Source organism: Panulirus ornatus, chromosome 69, assembly GCF_036320965.1.
Source record: "Panulirus ornatus isolate Po-2019 chromosome 69, ASM3632096v1, whole genome shotgun sequence".
Classification (NCBI taxonomy): domain Eukaryota; kingdom Metazoa; phylum Arthropoda; class Malacostraca; order Decapoda; family Palinuridae; genus Panulirus; species Panulirus ornatus.
Genome location: NC_092292.1, coordinates 574,464 through 597,593, shown reverse-complemented (window position 1 = coordinate 597,593; position 23,130 = coordinate 574,464). Strand labels below are relative to the sequence as shown.

The following is a 23,130-nucleotide window of genomic DNA, read 5'->3' as shown; positions in this document are numbered from 1 at the left end:
ATGTACATAATTCATACTGTCTGCCTTTATTTGTTCCCATCGCCACCCCGCCACACATGGAATAACAATCCCCTCCCCCCTCATGTGTGCGAAGTAGCGCTAGGAAAAACACCAAAGGCCCCATTCGTTCACACTCAGTCTCTAGCTGTCATGTAATAATGCACCGAAACCACAGCTCCCTTTCCACATCCAGGCCCCACACACTTTGCATGGTTTACCCCAGACGCGTCACATGCCCTGGTTCAATCCATTGACAGCACGTCGACCCCGGTATACCACATCGTTCCAATTCACTCTATTCCTTGCATGCCTTTCACCCTCCTGCATGTTCAGGCCCCGATCACTCAAAATCTTTTTCACTCCTTCTTTCCACCTCCAATTTGGTCTCCCACTTCTCCTCGTTCCCTCCACCTCTGACACATATATCTTCTTGGTCAATCTTTCCCCACTCATTCTCTCCATGTGACCAAACCATTTCAAAACACCCTCTTCTGCTCTCTCAACCACACTCTTTTTATTTCCACACATCTCTCTCACCCTTACATTACTTACTCGATCAAACCACCTCACACCACATATTGTCCTCAAACATCTCATTTCCAGCACATCCACCCTCCTGCGCACAACTCTATCCATAGCCCACGCCTTGCAACCATACAACACTGTTGGAACCACTATTCCTTCAAACATACCCATTTTTGCTTTCCGAGATAGTGTTCTCGACTTCCAAACATTCTTCAAGGCTCCCAGAATTTTCGCTCCCTCCTCCACCCTATGATTCACTTCCGCTTCCATGGTTCCATCCGCTGCCAGATCCACTCCCAGATATCTAAAACACTTCACTTCCTCCAGCTTTTCTCCATTCAAACTCACCTCCCAATTGACTTGACCCTCAATCCTACTGTACCTAATAACCTTGCTCTTATTCACATTTACTCTTAAATTTCTTCTTTCACACACTTTACCAAACTCAGTCACCAGCTTCTGCAGTTTCTTACATGAATCGGCCACCAGCGCTGTATCATCAGCGAACAACAACTGACTCACTTCCCAAGCTCTCTCATCCACAACAGACTTGCATACTTGCCCCTCTTTCCAAAACTCTTGCATTCACCTCCCTAACAATATGGATTTGTATGTAGCATTTATGGATCTGGAGAAGGCATATGATAGAGTTGATAGAGATGCTCTGTGGAAGGTATTAAGAATATATGGTGTGGGAGGCAAGTTTTTAGAAGCAGTGAAAAGTTTTTATCGAGGATGTAAGGCATGTGTACGTGTAGGAAGAGAGGAAAGTGATTGGTTCTCAGTGAATGTAGGTTTGCGGCAGGGGTGTGTGATGTCTCCATGGTTGTTTAATTTGTTTATGGATGGGGTTGTTAGGGAGGTAAATGCAAGAGTTTTGGAAAGAGGGGCAAGTATGAAGTCTGTTGGGGATGAGAGAGCTTGGGAAGTGAGTCAGTTGTTGTTCGCTGATGACACAGCGCTGGTGGCTGATTCATGTGTGAAACTGCAGAAGCTGGTGACTGAGATTGGTAAAGTGTGTGGAAGAAGAAAGTTAAGAGTAAATGTGAATAAGAGCAAGGTTATTAGGTACAGTAGGGTTGAGGGTCAAGTCAATTGGGAGGTGAGTTTGAATGGAGAAAAACTGGAGGAAGTGAAGTGTTTTAGATATCTGGGAGTGGATCTGGCAGCGGATGGAACCATGGAAGCGGAAGTGGATCATAGGGTGGGGGAGGGGGCGAAAATTCTGGGGGCCTTGAAGAATGTGTGGAAGTCGAGAACATTATCTCGGAAAGCAAAAATGGGTATGTTTGAAGGAATAGTGGTTCCAACAATGTTGTATGGTTGCGAGGCGTGGGCTATGGATAGAGTTGTGCGCAGGAGGATGGATGTGCTGGAAATGAGATGTTTGAGGACAATGTGTGGTGTGAGGTGGTTTGATCAAGTGAGTAACGTAAGGGTAAGAGAGATGTGTGGAAATAAAAAGAGCGTGGTTGAGAGAGCAGAAGAGGGTGTTTTGAAGTGGTTTGGGCACATGGAGAGGATGAGTGAGGAAAGATTGACCAAGAGGATATATGTGTCGGAGGTGGAGGGAACAAGGAGAAGAGGGAGACCAAATTGGAGGTTGAAAGATGGAGTGAAAAAGATTTTGTGTGATCGGGGCCTGAACATGCAGGAGGGTGAAAGGAGGGCAAGGAATAGAGTGAATTGGAGCGATGTGGTATACCGGGGCTGACGTGCTGTCAGTGGATTGAATCAAGGCATGTGAAGCGTCTGGGGTAAACCATGGAAAGCTGTGTAGGTATGTATATTTGCGTGTGTGGACGTATGTATATACATGTGTATGGGGGGGGGTTGGGCCATTTCTTTCGTCTGTTTCCTTGCGCTACCTCGCAAACGCGGGAGACAGCGACAAAGTATAAGAAATAAATATAAAATAAATATATATATATATATATATATATATATATATATATATATATATATATATATATATATACATATTTATTTTATATTTATTTATTATACTTTGTCGCTGTCTCCCGCGTTTGCGAGGTAGCGCAAGGAAACAGACGAAAGAAATGGCCCAACCCCCCCCATACACATATATATACTATGTGTGGTGTGAGGTGGTTTGATCGAGTGAGTAACGTAAGGGTAAGAGAGATGTGTGGAAATAAAAAGAGCGTGGTTGAGAGAGCAGAAGAGGGTGTTTTGAAGTGGTTTGGGCACATGGAGAGGATGAGTGAGGAAAGATTGACCAAGAGGATATATGTGTCGGAGGTGGAGGGAACAAGGAGAAGAGGGAGACCAAATTGGAGGTGGAAAGATGGAGTGAAAAAGATTTTGTGTGATCGGGGCCTGAACATGCAAGAGGGTGAAAGTATATATATATATATATATATATATATATATAAAGTATATGTATATATATATATAAAGTATATATATATATATATATATATATATATATATATATATATATATATATATATATATATATATATATATATTTTTTTTTTTTTTCTGCTTTGTCGCTGTCTCCCGCGTTTGCGAGGTAGCGCAAGGAAACAGACGAAAGAAATGGCCCAACCCACCCCCATACACATGTATATACATACGTCCACACACGCAAATATACATACCTACACAGCTTTCCATGGTTTAACCCAGACGCTTCACATAGCCTGATTCAATCCACTGACAGCACGTCAACCCTGGTATACCACATCGATCCAATTCACTCTATTCCTTGCCCTCCTTTCACCCTCCTGCATGTTCAGGCCCCGATCACACAAAATCTTTTTCACTCCATCTTTCCACCTCCAATTTGGTCTCCCACTTCTCGTTCCCTCCACCTCCAACACACATATCCTCTTGGTCAATCTTTCCTCACTCATTCTCTCCATGTACCCAAACCATTTCAAAACACCCTCTTCTGCTCTCTCAACCACGCTCTTTTTATATCCACACATCTCTCATACCCTTACGTTACTTACTCGATCAAACCACCTCACACCACACATTGTCCTCAAATATCTCATTTCCAGCACATCCATCCTCCTGCGCACAACTCTATCCATAGCCCACGCCTCGCAACCATACAACATTCTTGGAACCACTATTCCTTCAAACATACCCATTTTTGCTTTCTGAGATAATGTTCTCGACTTCCACACATTCTTCAAGGCACCCAGAAGTTTCGCCCCCTCCCCCACCCTATGATCCACTTCCGCTTCCATGGTTCCATCCGCTGCCAGATCCACTCCCAGATATCTAAAACACTGTACTTCCTCCAGTTTTTCTCCATTCAAACTTACCTCCCAATTGACTTGACCCTCAACCCTACTGTACCTAATAACCTTGCTCTTATTCACATTTACTCTTAACTTTCTTCTTTCACACACTTTACCAAACTCAGTCACCAGCTTCTGCAGTTTCTCACATGAATCAGCCACCAGCGCTGTATCATCAGCGAACAACAACTGACTCACTTCCCAAGCTCTCTCATCCCCAACAGACTTCATACTTGCTCCTCTTTCCAAAACTCTTGCATTTACCTCCATAAACAAATTAAACAACCATGGAGACATCACACACCCCTGCCGCAAACCTACATTTACTGAGAACCAATCACTTTCCTCTCTTCCTACACGTACACATGCCTTACATCCTCGAGATATATATATATATATATATATATATATATATATATATATATATATATATATATATATATATATATATCCTACTTACATAAGTATACTTATGTATATCTCGCTTTTTAAACCAGGTATTCCCAATCATCAGTCCTTTTTCAGCACATAAATCTACAAGCTCTTCACCATTTCCATTTACAACACTGAGCACCCCATGTATACCAATTATTCCCTCAACTGCCACGTTACTCACCTTTGCATTCAAATCACCCATCACTATAACCCGGTCTCGTGCATCAAAACCACTAACACACTCATTCAGCTGCTCCCAAAACACTTGCCTCTCATGATCTTTCTTCTCATGCCCAGGTGCATATGCACCAATAATCACCCATCTCTCTCCATCAACTTTCAGTTGGATTACGTGTTAATTGACAGGCGCGCGAAAGAGAGACTTTTGGATGTTAATGTGCTGAGAGGTGCAACTGGAGGGATGTCTGATCATTATCTTGTGGAGGCTAAGGTGAAGATTTGTATGGGTTTTCAGAAAAAAAGAGTGAATGTTGGGGTGAAGAGGGTGGTGAGCTTGGGAAGGAGACTTGTGTGAGGAAGTACCAGGAGAGACTGAGTACAGAATGGAAAAAGGTGAGAACAATGGAAGTAAGGGGAGTGGGGGAGGAATGGGATGTATTTAGGGAATCAGTGATGGATTGCGCAAAAGATGCTTGTGGCATGAGAAGAGTGGGAGGTGGGTTGATTAGAAAGGGTAGTGAGTGGTGGGATGAAGAAGTAAGAGTATTAGTGAAAGAGAAGAGAGAGGCATTTGGACGATTTTTGCAGGCAAAAAATGCAGTTGAGTGGGAGACGTATAAAAGAAAGAGGCAGGAGGTCAAGAGAAAGGTGCAAGAGGTGAAAAAAAGGGGAAATGAGAGTTGGGGTGAGAGAGTATCATTAAATTTTAGGGAGAATAAAAAGATGTTCTGGAAGGAGGTAAATAAAGTGCGTAAGACAAGGGAGCAAATGGGAACTTCAGTGAAGGGTGCAAATGGGGAGGTGATAACAAGTAGTGGTGATGTGAGAAGGAGATGGAGTGAGTATTTTGAAGGTTTGTTGAATGTGTTTGATGATAGAGTGGCAGATATAGGGTGTTTTGGTCGAGGTGGTGTGCAAAGTGAGAGGGTTAGGGAAAATGATTTGGTAAATAGAGAAGAGGTAGTAAAAGCTTTGCGGAAGATGAAAACCGGCAAGGCAGCAGGTTTGGATGGTATTGCAGTGGAATTTATTAAAAAAGGGGGTGACTGTATTGTTGACTGGTTGGTAAGGTTATTTGATGTATGTATGACTCACGGTGAGGTGCCTGAGGATTGGCGGAATGCGTGCATAGTGCCATTGTACAAAGGCAAAGGGGATAAGAGTGAGTGCTCAAATTACAGAGGTATAAGTTTGTTGAGTATTCCTGGTAAATTATATGGGAGGGTATTGATTGAGAGGGTGAAGGCATGTACAGAGCATCAGATTAGGGAAGAGCAGTGTGGTTTCAGAAGTGGTAGAGGATGTGTGGATCAGGTGTTTGCTTTGAAGAATGTATGTGAGAAATACTTAGAAAAGCAAATGGATTTGTATGTAGCATTTATGGATCTGGAGAAGGCATATGATAGAGTTGATAGAGATGCTCTGTGGAAGGTATTAAGAATATATGGTGTGGGAGGCAAGTTGTTAGAAGCAGTGAAAAGTTTTTATCGAGGATGTAAGGCATGTGTACGCGTAGGAAGAGAGGAAAGTGATTGGTTCTCAGTGAATGTAGGTTTGCGGCAGGGGTGTGTGATGTCTCCATGGTTGTTTAATTTGTTTATGGATGGGGTTGTTAGGGAGGTGAATGCAAGAGTTTTGGAAAGAGGGGCAAGTATGAAGTCTGTTGGGGATGAGAGAGCTTGGGAAGTGAGTCAGTTGTTGTTCGCTGATGATACAGCGCTGGTGGCTGATTCATGTGAGAAACTGCAGAAGCTGGTGACTGAGTTTGGTAAAGTGTGTGAAAGAAGAAAGTTAAGAGTAAAAGTGAATAAGAGCAAGGTTATTAGGTACAGTAGGGTTGAGGGTCAAGTCAATTGGAAGGTGAGTTTGAATGGAGAAAAACTGGAGGAAGTGAAGTGTTTTAGATATCTGGGAGTGGATCTGGCAGCGGATGGAACCATGGAAGTGGAAGTGGATCATAGGGTGGGGGAGGGGGCGAAAATTCTGGGAGCCTTGAAGAATGTGTGGAAGTCGAGAACATTATCTCGGAAAGCAAAAATGGGTATGTTTGAAGGAATAGTGGTTCCAACAATGTTGTATGGTTGCGAGGCGTGGGCTATGGATAGAGTTGTGCGCAGGAGGATGGATGTGCTGGAAATGAGATGTTTGAGGACAATATGTGGTGTGAGGTGGTTTGATCGAGTAAGTAACGTAAGGGTAAGAGAGATGTGTGGAAATAAAAAGAGCGTGGTTGAGAGAGCAGAAGAGGGTGTTTTGAAATGGTTTGGGCACATGGAGAGAATGAGTGAGGAAAGATTGACCAAGAGGATATATGTGTCATAGGTGGAGGGAACGAGGAGAAGAGGGAGACCAAATTGGAGGTGGAAAGATGGAGTGAAAAAGATTTTGTGTGATTGGGGCCTGAACATGCAGGAGGGTGAAAGGAGGGCAAGGAATAGAGTGAATTGGAGCGATGTGGTATACTGGGGTTGACGTGCTGTCAGTGGATTGAATCGGGGCATGTGAAGCGTCTGGGGTAAACCATGGAAAGCTGTGTAGGTATGTATATTTGCGTGTGTGGACGTATGTATATACATGTGTATGGGGGTGGGTTGAGCCATTTCTTTTGTCTGTTTCCTTGCGCTACCTCGCAAACGCGGGAGACCGACAAAGCAAAAAAAAAAGAAAAAAAATATATATATATAGGAAGAGATCAAACCACCTCACACTGCTTATTGTCCTCAAACATCTCATTTGCAGCACATCCACCCTCCTGCGCACAACTCTGTCAATAGCCCACTCCTCGCAACTATACAATATTGTTGGAACCACTATTCCTTCAAACATAGCCATTTTTGCTTTCGGAGATAATGTTCTCGACTTCCACACATTCTTCAACGCTCCCAGAATTTTCGCCCCTAACCCCACCCTATGATTCACTTCCGTTTCTGTGGTTCCATCCGCTGTCAAATCCACTCCCAGATATCCAAAACACTTCACTTCCTCCAGTTTTTCTCCATTCAAACTTACCTCCCAATTGACTTGACCCTCAACCCTACTGTACCTAATAACCTTGCTCTTATTCACATTTACTCTCAACTTTCGTCTTTCACACACTTTACCAAACTCAGTCACCAGTTTCTGCAGTTTCTCACCCGAATCAGCCACCAGTGCTGTATCATCAACGAACAACAACTGACTCACTTCCCAAGCTCTCTCATCCACAACAGACTGCATACTTGCCCCTCTTTCCAAAACTCTTGCATTCACCTCCCTAACAACCCCATCCATAAACAAATTAAACAACCATGGAGACATCACACACCCCTGCCTCAAACCTACATTCACTGAGAACCAATCACTTTCCTTTCTTCCTACATGTACACATGCCTTACGTCCTCGATAAAAACTTTTCACTGCTTCTAACAACTTGCCTCCCATACCATATATATTTTTCATATCTTCCACAGAGCATCTCTATCAACTCTATCGTATGCCTTCTCCAGATCCATAAATGCTACATAGAAATCCATTTGCTTTTCTAAGTATTTCTCACATACATTCTTCAAAGCAAACACCTGATCCACACATCCTCTACCTCTTCTCACACCACACTGCTCTTCCTCAGTCTGATGCTCTGTACATGCCTTCACCCTCTCAATCAATACCCTCCCATATAATTTCCCAGGAATACTCAACAAACTTATACCTCTGTAATTTGAGCACTCACCTTTGTCCCCTTTGCCTTTGTACAATGGCACTATGCACGCATTCTGCCAATCCTCAGGCACCTCACCATGAGTCATACATACATTAAATAACCTTACCAACCAGTCAGTAATACAGTCACCCCCTTTTTTAATATATTCCACTGCAATACCATCCAAACCTGCTGCCTTGCATTTTTTTTATTATTATTTTGCTTTGTTGCTGTCTCCTGTGTAAGCGAGGTAGCGCAAGGAAACAGACGAAAGAATGGCCCAACCCACCCACATACACATGTATATACATACACATCCACACACACAAATATACATACCTATACATTTCAACGTATACATGTATATACACACAGACATATAAATATATACACATGTACATAATTCATAGTCTGCCTTTATTCATTCCCATCGCCACCCTGTCACACATGAAATAACAACCCCCTCCCCCCTCATTTGCGCGAGGTAGTGCTAGGAAGACAACAAAGGCCCCATTGGTTCACACTCATTCTCTAGCTGTCATGTAATAATGCACCGAAACCACATCTCCCTTTCCACATCCAGGCCCCACAGAACTTTCCATGGTTTATCCCAGATGCATCACATGCCCTGGTTCAATCCATTGACAGCACATCAACCCCGGTATACCACATCGTTCCAATTCACTCTATTCCTTGCACGCCTTTCACCCTCCTGCATGTTCAGGCCCCAATCATTCATAATCTTTTTCACTCCATCTTTCCACCTCCAATTTGGTCTCCACTTGTCATTCCCTCCACCTCTGACACATGTATCCTCTTGGTCAATTTTTCCTCACTCATTCTCTCCATGTGACCAAACCATTTCAAAACACCCTCTTCTGCTTTCTCAACCACACTCTTTTTACTACCACACATTTCTCTTACCCTATTATTACTTACTCGATCAAATCAACTCATACCACATATTGTCCTCAAACATCTCATTTCCAGCACATCCACCCTCCTGCGCACAACTCTATCCATAGTCCACGCCTCGCAACCATACAACATTGTTGGAACCACTATTCCTTCAAACATACCCATTTTTGCTTTCCAAGATAATGTTCTCGACTTCCACACATTCTTCAAGGCTCCCAGAATTTTCACCCCCTCCCCCACCCTATGATTCACTTCCGCTTCCATGGTTCCATTCGCTGCCAAATCCACTCCCAGATATCTAAAACACTTCACTTCCTCCAGTTTTTCTCCATTCAAACATACCTCCCAATTGACTTGACCCTACTGTACCTAATAACCTTGCTCTTATTCACATTTACTCAACTTTCTTCTTTCACACACTTTACCAAACTCAGTCACCAGCTTCTGCAGTTTCTCACATGAATCAGCCACCAGCGCTGTATCATCAGCGAACAACAACTGACTCACTTCCCAAGCTCTCTCATCCACAACAGACTGCATACTTGCCCCTCTTTCCAAAATCCTTGCATTCACCTCCCTAACAACCCCATCCATAAACAAATTAAACAACCATGGAGACATCACACACCCCTGCCGCAAACTTACGTTCACTGATAACCAATCACTTTCCTCTCTTCCTACTCGTACACATGCCTTACATCCTCGATAAAAACTTTTCACTCCTTCTAACAACTTGCCTCCCACACCATATATTCTTAATACCTTCCACAGAGCATCTCTATCAACTCTATCATATGCCTTCTCCAGATCCATAAATGCTACATAGAAATCCATTTGCTTTTCTAAGTATTTCTCACATACATTCTTCAAAGCAAACTCCTGATCCACACATCCTCTACCACTTCTAAAACCACACCGCTCTTCCCTAATATATATATATATATATATATATATATATATACATATATATATATATATATATATATATATATATATATATATATATATATATATATATTTTTTTTTTTTTCTTTTTTTTTTGCTTTGTCGCTGTCTCCTGTGTTTGCGAGGTAGCGCAAGGAAACAGACAAAAGAAATGGCCCAACCCACCCCCATATACATGTATATACATACACGTCCACACACGCAAATATACATACCTATACATCTCAATGTACACATATATATATACACACACAGACACATACATATATACTCATGCACACAATTCACACTGTCTGCCTTTATTCATTCCCATCGCCACCTCGCCACACATGGAATACTATCCCCCTTCCCCCTCATGTGTGCGAGGTAGCGCTAGGAAAAGACAACAAAGGCCCCATTCGTTCACACTCAGTTTCTAGCTGTCATGCAATAATGCCTGAAACCACAGCTCCCTTTCCACATCCAGGCTCCACAGAACTTATAATGGTTTACCCTAGAAGCTTCACATGCCCTGATTCAATCCACTGACAGCATGTCAACCCCAGTATACCACATCGATCCAATTCACTCTATTCCTTGCCCGCCTTTCAGCCTCCTGCATGTTCAGGCCCCGATCTCTCAAAATCTTTTTCACTCCATCTTTCCACCTCCAATTTGGTCTCCCACTTCTCGTTCCCTCCACCTCCGACACACACACATATATATTTTTTTTTTTCTTTTTTTTTTGCTTTGTTGCTGTCTCCCGCGTTTGCGAGGTAGCGCAAGGAAACAGATGAAAGAAATGGCCCAACCCACCCCCATACACATGTATATACATACGTCCACACACGCAAATATACATACCTACACAGCTTTCCATGGTTTACCCCAGATGCTTCACATGCCCTGATTCAATCCACTGACAGCACGTCAACCCCGGTATACCACATCGCTCCAATTCACTCTATTCCTTGCCCTCCTTTCACCCTCCTGCATGTTCAGGCCCCAATCACACAAAATCTTTTTCACTCCATCTTTCCACCTCCAATTTGGTCTCCCTCTTCTCCTCGTTCCCTCCACCCCTGACACGTATATCCTCTTGGTCCATCTTTCCTCACTCATTCTTTCCATGTGACCAAACCATTTCAAAACACCCTCTTCTGCTCCCTCAACCACGCTCTTTTTATTTCCACACATCTCTCTTACCCTTACGTTACTTACTCGATCAAACCACCTCACACCACACATTGTCCTCAAACATATCATTTCCAGCACATCCATCCTCCTGCGCACAACTCTATCCATAGTCCACGCCTCGCAACCATACAACATTGTTGGAACCACTATTCCTTCAAACATACCCATTTTTGCTTTCCGAGATAATGTTCTCGACTTCCACACATTCTTCAAGGCTCCCAGAATTTTCGCTACCTCCCCCACCCTATGATCCACTTCCGCTTCCATGGTTGCATCCGCTGCCAGATCCACTCCCAGATATCTAAAACACTTCACTTCCTCCAGTTTTTCTCCATTCAAACTCACCTCCCAATTGACTTGACCCTCAACCCTACTGTACCTAATAACCTTGCTCTTATTCACATTTACTCTTAACTTTCTTCTTTCACACACTTTACCAAACTCTGTCACCAGCTTCTGCAGTTTCTCACATGAATCAGCCACCAGCGCTGTATCATCAGCGAACAACAACTGACTCACTTCCCAAGCTCTCTCATCCCCAACAGACTTCATACTTGCCCCTCTTTCCAAAACTCTTGCATTCACCTCCCTAACAACCCCATCCATAAACAAATTAAACAACCATGGAGACATCACACACCCCTGCCGCAAACCTACATTCACTGAGAACCAATCACTTTCCTCTCTTCCTACATGTACGCATGCCTTACATCCTCGATAAAAACTTTTCACTGCTTCTAACAACTTGCCTCCCACACCATATATTCTTAATACCTTCCACAGAGCATCTCTATCAACTCTATCATATGCCTTCTCCAGATCCATAAATGCTACATACAAATTCATTTGCTTTTCTAAGTATTTCTCACATACATCCTTCAAAGCAAACACCTGATCCACACATCCTCTACCACTTCTGAAACCGCACTGCTCTTCCCCAATCTGATGCTCTGTACATGCCTTCACCCTCTCAATCAATACCCTCCCATATAATTTACCAGGAATACTCAACAAACTTATACCTCTGTAATTTGAGCACTCACTCTTATCCCCTTTGCCTTTGTACAATGGCACTATGCACGCATTCCGCCAATCCTCAGGCACCTCACCATGAGTCATACATACATTAAATAACCTTACCAACCAGTCAACAATACAGTCACCCCCTTTTTTTTATAAATTCCACTGCAATACCATCCAAACCTGCTGCCTTGCCGGCTTTCATCTTCCGCAAAGCTTTTACTACCTCTTCTCTGTTTACCAAATCATTTTCCCTAACCCTCTTACTTTGCACACCACCTCGACCAAAACACCCTATATCTGCCACTCTATCATCAAACACATTCAACAAACCTTCAAAATACTCACTCCATCTCCTTCTCACATCACCACTACTTGTTATCACCTCCCCATTTGCGCCCTTCACTGAAGTTCCCATTTGCTCCCTTGTCTTACGCACTTTATTTACCTCCTTCCAGAACATCTTTTTATTCTCCCTAAAATTTAATGATACTCTCTCACCCCAACTCTCATTTGCCCTTTTTTTCACCTCTTGCACCTTTCTCTTGATCTCCTGTCTCTTTCTTTTATACGTCTCCCACTCAATTGCATTTTTTCCCTGCAAAAATCGTCCAAATGCCTCTCTCTTCTCTTTCACTAATACTCTTACTTCTTCATCCCACCACTCACTACCCTTTCTAATCAACCCACCTCCCACTCTTCTCATGCCACAAGCATCTTTTGCGCAATCCATCACTGATTACCTAAATACATCCCATTCCTCGCCCACTCCCCTTTTTGCTTTGTCGCTGTCTCCCGCGTTTGTGAGGTAGCGCAAGGAAACAGACGAAAGAAATGGCCCAACCCACCCCCATACACATGTATATACATACGTCCACACACGCAAATATACATACCTACACAGCTTTCCATGGTTTACCCCAGACGCTTCACATGCCCTGATTCAATCCACTGACAGCACGTCAACCCCGGTATACCACATCGATCCAATTCACTCTATTCCTTGCCCTCCTTTCACCCTCCTGCATGTTCGGGCCCCGATCACAGAAAATCTTTTTCACTCCATCTTTTCACCTCCAATTTGGTCTCCCACTTCTCCTCGTTCCCTCCACCTCCGACACATATATCCTCTTGGTGAATCTTTCCTCACTCATTCTCTCCATGTGCCCAAACCATTTCAAAACACCCTCTTCTGCTCTCTCAACCACGCTCTTTTTATTTCCATATATCTCTCTTACCCTTACGTTACTTACTCGATCAAACCACCTCACACCACACATTGTCCTCAAACATCTCATTTCCAGCACATCCATCCTCCTGCGCACAACTCTATCCATAGCCCACGCCGCGTAACCATACAACATTGTTGGAACCTCTATTCCTTCAAACATACCCATTTTTGCTTTCCGAGACAATGTTCATGACTTCCACACATTCTTCAAGGCTCCCAGGATTTTCGCCTCCTCCCCCACCCTATGATCCACTTCCGCTTCCATCGTTCCATCCGCTGCCAGATCCACTCCCAGATATCTAAAACACTTTACTTCCTCCAGATTTTTTCCATTCAAACTTACCTCCCAATTGACTTGACCCTCAACCCTACTGTACCTAATTACCTTGCTCTTATTCACATTTACTCTCAACTTTCTTCTTTCACACACTTTACCAAACTCTGTCACCAGCTTCTGCAGTTTCTCACATGAATCAGCCACCAGCGCTGTATCATCAGCGAACAACAACTGACTCACTTCCCAAGCTCTCTCATCCACAACAGACTTCATACTTGCCCCTCTTTCCAAAACTCTTGCATTCACCTCCCTAACAACCCCATCCATAAACAAATGTATACATATAATATATATATATATATATATATATATATATATATATATATATATATATATATATATATATATATATCTATATATATATATATATATATATATATATATATATATATATATATATATATATATATATATATATTTCTTTTTATATATTATTATACTTTGTCGCTGTCTCCTGTGTTTGCGAGGTAGTGCAAGGAAACAGACGAAAGTAATGGCCCAACCCCCCCATACACATGTATATACATACGTCCACACACGCAAATATACATACCTACACACACGCAAATATACATACCTACACAGCTTTCCATGGCTTACCCCAGACGCTTCACATGCCTTGATTGAATCCACTGACAGCATGTCAACCCCGGTATACCACATCGCTCCAATTCACTCTATTCCTTGCCCTCCTTTCACCCTCCTGCATGTTCAGGCCCCGATCACACAAAATCTTTTTCACTCCATCTTTCCACCTCCAATTTGGTCTCCCTCTTCTCCTTGTTCCCTCCACCTCCGACACATATATCCTCTTGGTCAATCTTTCCTCACTCATCCTCTCCATGTGCCCAAACCACTTCAAAACACCCTCTTCTGCTCTCTCAACGACGCTATTTTTATTTCCACACATCTCTCTTACCCTTACGTTACTCACTCGATCAAACCACCTCACACCACACATTGTCCTCAAACATCTCATTTCCAGCACATCCATCCTCCTGCGCACAACTCTATCCATAGCCCACGCCTCGCAACCATACAACATTGTTGGAACCACTATTCCTTCAAACATACCCATTTTTGCTTTCGAGATAATGTTCTCGACTTCCACACATTCTTCAAGGCCCCCAGAATTTTCGCCCCCTCCCCCACCCTATGATCCACTTCCGCTTCCATGGTTCCATCCGCTGCCAGATCCACTCCCAGATATCTAAAACACTTCACTTCCTCCAGTTTTTCTCCATTCAAACTCACCTCCCAATTGACTTGACCCTCAACCCTACTGTACCTAATAACCTTGCTCTTATTCACATTTACTCTTAACTTTCTTCTTCCACACACTTTACGAAACTCAGTCACCAGCTTCTGCAGTTTCTCACATGAATCAGCCACCAGCGCTGTATCATCAGCGAACAACAACTGACTCACTTCCCAAGCTCTCTCATCCCCAACAGACTTCATACTTGCCCCTCTTTCCAAAACTCTTGCATTTACCTCCCTAACAACCCCATCCATAAACAAATTAAACAACCATGGAGACATCACACACCCCTGCCGCAAACCTACATTCACTGAGAACCAATCACTTTCCTCTCTTCCTACACGTACACATGCCTTACATCCTCGATAAAAACTTTTCACTGCTTCTAACAACTTGCCTCCCACACCATATATTCTTAATACCTTCCACAGAGCATCTCTATCAACTCTATCATATGCCTTCTCCAGATCCATAAATGCTACATACAAATCCATTTGCTTTTCTAAGTATTTCTCACATACATTCTTCAAAGCAAACACCTGATCCACACATCCTCTACCACTTCTGAAACCACACTGCTCTTCCCCAATCTGATGCTCTGTACATGCCTTCACCCTCTCAATCAATACCCTCCCATATAATTTACCAGGAATACTCAACAAACTTATTCCTCTGTAATTTGAGCACTCACTCTTATCCCCTTTGCCTTTGTACAATGGCACTATGCACGCATTCCGCCAATCCTCAGGCACCTCACCATGAGTCATACATACATTAAATAACCTTACCAACCAGTCAACAATACAGTCACCCCCTTTTTTAATAAATTCCACTGCAATACCATCCAAACCTGCTGCCTTGCCGGCTTTCATCTTCCGCAAAGCTTTCACTACCTCTTCTCTGTTTACCAAATCATTTTCCCTAACCCTCTCACTTTGCACACCTCCTCGACCAAAACACCCTATATCTGCCACTCTATCATCAAACACATTCAACAAACCTTCAAAATACTCACTCCATCTCCTTCTCACATCACCACTACTTGTTATCACCTCCCCATTTGCGCCCTTCACTGAAGTTCCCATTTGCTCCCTTGTCTTACGCACTTTATTTACCTCCTTCCAGAACATCTTTTTATTCTCCCTAAAATTTAATGATACTCTCTCACCCCAACTCTCATTTGCCCTTTTTTTCACCTCTTGAACCTTTCTCTTGACCTCCTGTCTCTTTCTTTTATACATCTCCCACTCAATTGCATTTTTTCCCTGCAAAAATCGTCCAAATGCCTCTCTCTTCTCTTTCACTAATACTCTTACTTCTTCATCCCACCACTCACTACCCTTTCTAATCAACCCACCTCCCACTCTTCTCATGCCACAAGCATCTTTTGCGCAATCCATCACTGATTCCCTAAATACATCCCATTCCTCCCCCACTCCCCTTACTTCCATTGTTCTCACCTTTTTCCATTCTGTACTCAGTCTCTCCTGGTACTTCCTCACACAGGTCTCCTTCTCAAGCTCACTTACTCTCACCACCCTCTTCACCCCAACATTTACTCTTCTTTTCTGAAAACCCATACAAATCTTCACCTTAGCCTCCACAAGATAATATATATATATATATATATATATATATATATATATATATATATATATATATATATTTTCTTTCTTTCAAACTATTCGCCTTTTCCCGCGTTAGCAAGGTAGCGTTAAGAACAGAGGACTGGGCCTCTGAGGGAATATCCTCACCTAGCCCCCTTCTCTGTTCCTTCTTTTGGAAAACTAAAAAAAAACGAGAGGGGAGGATTTCCAGCCCCCCGCTCCCTTCCCTTTTAGTCGCCTTCTACGACACGGAAGGAATACGTGGGAAGTATTCTTTCTCCCGTATCCCCAGGGATATATATATATATGTGGGCATTTATGTATATATGTATGTATGTATATGAATGCAAGGGCCATTCTTTGTCTGTTTCCTGGCACAACCTCTCTGATGCAGGAAACAGCAATTATGTATAATGATATATATATATATATATATATATATATATATATATATATATATATATATATATATATATATATATATATATATATATATGTATATATATATATATATATATATATATATATATATATATATATATATATATATATATATAAGATATAGAAAATTATTTTGTTGTACAAGGATTACTAAAAAGACTCTAAGAATAGTTTTGATTATGTGTTTCAGCAATATTGTTTGGTGAAGGAGTCCATGCACAAAATCATATAGGATGTATTGATCCCCACTGTGATGTTGTTCGGGTTATAGAAGATGCATATTCCAACGCCCGTTTTCTTTGTGACCAGTATTACCTTGCCTCTCCAGAACTTGTTCTCAAGTATCATAATGGTAGGTTTTAAAGTTTCTTGTAATTTTGCACATTGCATGAAAGGTTCAGTACATGTGAACTTATTGCTCCGTGTATTATTAACCAGTTTTACTATTCTATAAATTGCATAACTTAAAAGATAAGGTTGAAAAGTTTTTGCTTAACCATGCAGTTTTGTTATGTGACAGTTATTGGAACATAGTTTGTTAAATATTTTTTAAAAGTATGATTTGATTATTCAACCCTGTTTCTTATTTTACTAAATAGTTATAATATTTACCATTCTTTCCATATTGTTTTCCATTCTTTTATATGTTAGATTTTGTGTCATCTTTCCATAGCATTGAAGCTCTATTTAGCTCTAATACTATTATTCATTGCTGTTACATGATAAAGAAAAAGAATTGATTGTATTTTACCAAAGTTCTTCTTTCTGTCTATCTAACTATAACACAGATTCTCATTCTCATTTATTTTATTGATGATATTTTTGATTTGCACCTTTACCTATATATCTTCCATAATCTTCATTATTACCCTTTTAGTTTTTCTTTTATGTTGGAGTCTCCAGTCATGGACAAAGTCCACATCATGGCCAGGCCTTAATTGAATATAAAGGGGTTAATACAGAGGAAAAAGAAGAGACAAAGAAAAGTGTTAGGAATTTTGGAGGAACCTATCTTCTAAAAAGTGCCAGATCTTAGTTTTTGGGAAAGATATGAGGGGGTAGAGAGTTCCAAAGCTTCAAGATGTAGGGAATGAAAATTGTCCACCCTTGAATTGCCAACGGCTACATAATAATCATATACAGCAGCTTTCTGGGGTATTGCATGGTCTAGCTAGTAGTGGGGGCACACAGGAAGCCAGCTCTTGGGGGCAAAAAAAAACAACAAAGTAGTATGTATAGAAGAGGGAAAGTGAACCAACTTTGTGACATAGGGCAAGTGAGTCAAGTTTTGAAGTTAGCCTGGGAGAGTTGATAAGTCGCAGTGCTCTCAACTCAACTCTGTCAGGTAAGGATGCAGAGCTACAACTGTCCCAGATGTGAGAACAATACCCTATACAAGGATGGATCAATCCTTTATATAAAAGGAGCAACTGTTTGGAGGAGAAGAAATTTTGACATTTAAACAGGACATGCAGTTTTTTACAGGCAGACTTAATTGTTTCTTTAATGTGCAGTTTCCATGATTATGTGGATGATGTACCAGATACCAAATATGTTCATTGAGTCAAGATATGAAATTATAGAAGCGTTGAAGGAGAGGAAAGCTTTGTGTAATTTTCAATTGAAATGGGTAAAAACTGGGTCTTGAGGCATTAAACTCAACTGGTTTGTGGCAGGGGTGCGTGATGTCTCCATGGTTGTTTAATTTGTTTATGGATGGGGTGGTTAGGGAGGTGAATGCAAAAGTTTTGGAGAGAGGGAAGGTCTGATGTGGATGAGAGGGCTTAGGAAGTGTTAGTTGTTGTTTGCTGATGATACAGCATTGGTGGCTAATATGGATAAGAAACTGCAGAAGTTGGTGACTGTGTTTGGTAAAGTGTGTGAAAAAAGAAAGTTGAGAGTAAATGTGAATAAAAGCAAGGTTATTAGGTTTGGTAGGGTTGAGGGACAATTGGGAGGTAAGTTTGAAGGGAGAAAAACTGTAGGAAGTGAGGTGTTTTAGATATCTGGGAGTGGACTTAGCAGTGGATGGAACCATGGAAGCGGAAGTGATTCACAGGATGGGGGAGGGAGTGAAGGTACTGGGAGCGTTGAAGAATGTGTGGAAGGCGAGAACGTTATCTCGGAGACAAAAAAAAGGGTATGTTTGAAGGAATAGTGGTTCCAACAATATTATACGCTTGCGAGGCATGGGCTATTGATAGGGTTGTGTGGAGGAGAGTGGATGTGTTGGAAATGAAATGTTTGAGGACAATATGTGGTGTGAGGTGGTTTCATCAAGTAAGTAATGAAAAGGTAAGAGAGATGTGTGGTAATAAAAAGAGTGTGGTTGAGAGAGCAGAAGAGGGTATGTTGAAAGGGTTTGTTTCCATGGAGAGAATGAGTGAGGAAGGATTGGCAAAGAAGATATCTGTGTCAGAGGTGGGGGGAAGGAGAAGCATGAGACCAAATCGGAGATAGAAGGATGGAGTGAACAAGATTTTGAGCAATCGGGGCCCGAATGTACAGGAGGGTGAAAGACATGCAAGGAATAGAGTGAATTGGAATGAAGTGATATACAGGGGTCGACGTGCTGTCAGTGGATTGAACCAGAGCATGTGAAGCGCCTGGGGTAAACCATGGAAAGGTCTGTGGGACCTGGGTGTGGAAAGGAAGCTGTGGTTTCAGTGCATTAAATATGATAGCTAGAGACTGAGTGTAAACGAATGTGGCCTTTTTCTCTGTTCCTGGCGCTGCCTCACTGGAGGGGGGGAATGCTATTTCGTGTGTGACGGGGTGGCTATAGGAATGGATGAAGGTAGCAAGTATGGATATATACATGTGTATATATATGTATATGTCGCTGGGGATAGGGGAGAAAGAATACTTCCCACGTATTCCTTGCGTGTCGTAGAAGGTGACTAAAAGGGGAGGGAGTGGGAGGCTGGAAATCCTCCCCTCTCATTTTTTAATTTCCCAAAAGAGGAACAGGGAAGGAGGCCAAGTGAAGATATTCTTTCAAAGGCTCCGTCCTCTGTTCTTAACGCTACCCGCTAATGCGGGAAATAGCGAATAGTATGAAAAAATATATATGTATATATCTCTGGGGATAGGGGAGAAAGAATGCTTCCTATGCATTCCTCACGTGTCGTAGAAGACGACTAAATGGGACGGGAGCGGGGGGCTAGAAACCCTCCCCTCCTTGTATTTTAACTTTCTAATAGGGGAAACAGAAGAAGGAGCCACACGGGGAGTGCTCATCCTCCTCGAAGGCTCAGATTGGGGTGTCTAAATGTGTGTGGATATAACCAAGATGAGAAAAAAGGAGAGATAGGTAGTATGTTTGAGGAAAGGAACCTGGATGTTTTGGCTCTGAGTGAAACGAAGCTCAAGGATAAAGGGGAATTGTGGTTTGAGAATATCTTGGGAGTAAAGTCAGGGGTTAGTGAGAGGACGAGAGCAAGGGAAGTAGTAGCACTACTCCTGAAACAGGAGTTGTGGGAGTATGTGATAGAGTGTAAGAAAGTAAACTCTAGATTGATATGGGTAAAACTGAAAGTGGATGGAGAGAGATGGGTGATTATTGGTGCATATGCGCCTGGACATGAGAAGAAAGATCATGAGAAACAAGTGTTTTGGGAGCAGCTGAGTGTGTTAGTAGTTTTGATGCACAAGACTGGGTTATAGTGATGGGTGATTTGAATGCAAAGGTGAGTAATGTGGCAGTTGAGGGAATGATTGGTGTAAATTGGGTGTTCAGTGGTGTAAATGGAAATGGTGAAGAGCTTGTAGATTTATGTGCTGAAAAAGGACTGGTGATTGGGAATACCAGGTTTAAAAAGAGAGATATACATAAGTATACGTATGTAAGTAGGAAAGATGGCCAGAGAGCGTTATTGGATTACATGTTAATTGATAGGCGCACGAAAGAGAGACTTTTGGATGTTAATGTACTAAGAGGTGCAACTGGAGAGATGTCTGATCATTATCTTGTGAAGGTGAAAGTGAAGATTTGTAGAGGTTTTCAGAAAAGAAGAGAGAATGTTGGGATGAAGAAAGTGGTGAGAGTATGTGAGCTTGGGAAGGAGACTTGTGTGAGGAAGTACCAGGAGAGACTGAGTACAGAATGGAAAAAGGTGAGAACAAAGGATGTAAGGGGAGTGGGGGAGGAATGGGATGTTTTTAGGGAAGCAGTGGTGGCTTGTGCAAAAGATGCTTGTGGCATGAGAAGCGTGGGAGATGGGTTGATTAGAAAGGGTAGTGAGTGGTGGGATGAAGAAGTAAGATTATTAGTGAAAGAGAATAGAGAGGCATTTGGACAATTTTTGCAGGGAAATAATGCAAATGGTTGGGAGATGTATAAAAGAAAGAGGCAAGAGGTCAAGAGAAAGGTGCAAGAGGTGAAAAAGAGGGCAAATGAGAGTTGGGGTGAGAGTGTATCATTAAATTTTAGGGAGAATAAAAAGGTGTTTTGGAAGGAGGTTAATAAAGTGCATAAGACACGGGAACGAATGGGAACATCAGTGAAGGGGGCAAATGGGGAGGTGATAACAAGTAGTGCTAATATGAGAAGGAGATGGAGTGAGTATTTTGAAGGTTTGTTGAATGTGTTTGTTGATAGAGTGGCAGATATAGGGTGTTTTGGTCGAGGTAGTGTGCAAAGTGAGAGGGTTAGGGAAAATGATTTAGTAAACAGAGAAGAGTTAGTAAAAGCTTTGGGAAGATGGAAGCCAGCAAGGCAGCGGGTTTGGATGGTATTGCAGTGGAATTTATTAAAAAAGGTGACTGTATTGTTGACTGGTTGGTAAGGTTATTTAATGTATGTATGACTCATGGTGAGGTGCCTGAGGACTGGCGGAATGCTTGCATAGTGCTATTGTACAAAGGCAAATTACAAAGGCAAATTACAGAGTTATAAGTTTGTTGAGTAGTCGTGGGAAATTATATGGGAGGGTATTGATTGAGAGGGTGAAGGCATGTTCAGAGCATCAGATTGGGGAAGAGCAGTGTGGTTTCAGAAGTGGTAGAGGATGTGTAGATCAGGTGTTTGCTTTGAAGAATGTATGTGAGAAATACTTAGAAAAGCAAATGGATTTGTATGTAGCATTTATGAATCTGGAGAAGGCATATGATAGAGTTGATAGAGATGCTCAGTGGAAGGTATTAAGAATATATAGTGTGGGAGGCAAGTTGTTAAAAGCAGTGAAAAGTTTTTATCGAGGATGTAATGCATGTGTACGTGTAGGAAGAGAGGAAAGTGATTGGTTCTCAGTGAATGTTGGTTTGCGGGAGGGGTGTGTGATGTCTCCATGGTTGTTTAATTTGTTTATGGATGGGGTTGTTAGGTAGGTAAATGCAAGAGTTTTGGAAAGAGGGGCAAGTATGCAGTCTGTTGTGAATGAGAGAGCTTGGGAAGTGAGTCAGTTGTTGTTCGCTGATGATACTGTGCTGGTGGCTGATTCGGGTGAGAAACTGCAGAAGCTGGTGACTGAGTTTGGTAAAGTGTGTGAAAGAAGAAAGCTGAGAGTATATGTGAATAAGAGCAAGGTTATTAGGTACAGTAGGGTTGAGGGACAAGTCAATTGGGAGGTAAGTTTGAATGGAGAAAAACTGGAGGAAGTGAAGTGTTTTGGATATCTGGGAGTGGATTTGGCAGCGGATAGAACCATGGAAGCAGAAATGAATCATAGAGTGGGGAAGGGGACGAAAGTTCTGGGAGCGTTGAAAAATGTGTGGAAGTCGGGAACGTTATCTTGGAAAGCAAAAATGGGTATGTTTGAAGGAATAGTGGTTCCTACAATGTTATATGGTTGCGAGGCATGGGTTAGATAGAGCTGTGTGAAGGAGGGTGGATGTGCTGGAAATAATATGTTTGAGGACAATACATGGTTTGAGGTGGTTTGATCGAGTAAGTAATGAAAGGGTAAGAGAGATGTGTGGTAATAAAAAGAATGTGGTTGAGAGAGCAGAAGAGGGTGTATTGAAATGGTTTGGTCACATGGAGAGAATGAGTGAGGAAAGATTGACAATGAGGATATATGTTTCAGAGGCAGAGGGAACGAGAAGTGGGAGGCCAAATTGGAGGTGGAAAGTTGGAGTGAAAAAGATTTTGAGTGATCAG

The 23,130-nt window shown here is 42.1% G+C and overlaps 1 protein-coding gene across 3 annotated transcripts in view; it reads left to right on the top strand.

Annotated features, from left to right (window-relative positions):
• Pdk (pyruvate dehydrogenase kinase) overlaps positions 1-23,130 on the top strand; it is a 355,431-nt gene that overhangs the window by 178,335 nt on the left and 153,966 nt on the right. For 2 of the 3 annotated variants that reach the window (XM_071660240.1, XM_071660238.1), the window contains exon 4: positions 17,221-17,382. The exons of the other annotated variant lie outside the window; for it this stretch is intronic. In XM_071660240.1, coding sequence (XP_071516341.1) covers positions 17,221-17,382 — 162 coding nt within the window. The remainder of the gene's footprint in view (positions 1-17,220; positions 17,383-23,130) is intronic. 3 annotated transcript variants of the gene reach the window in all.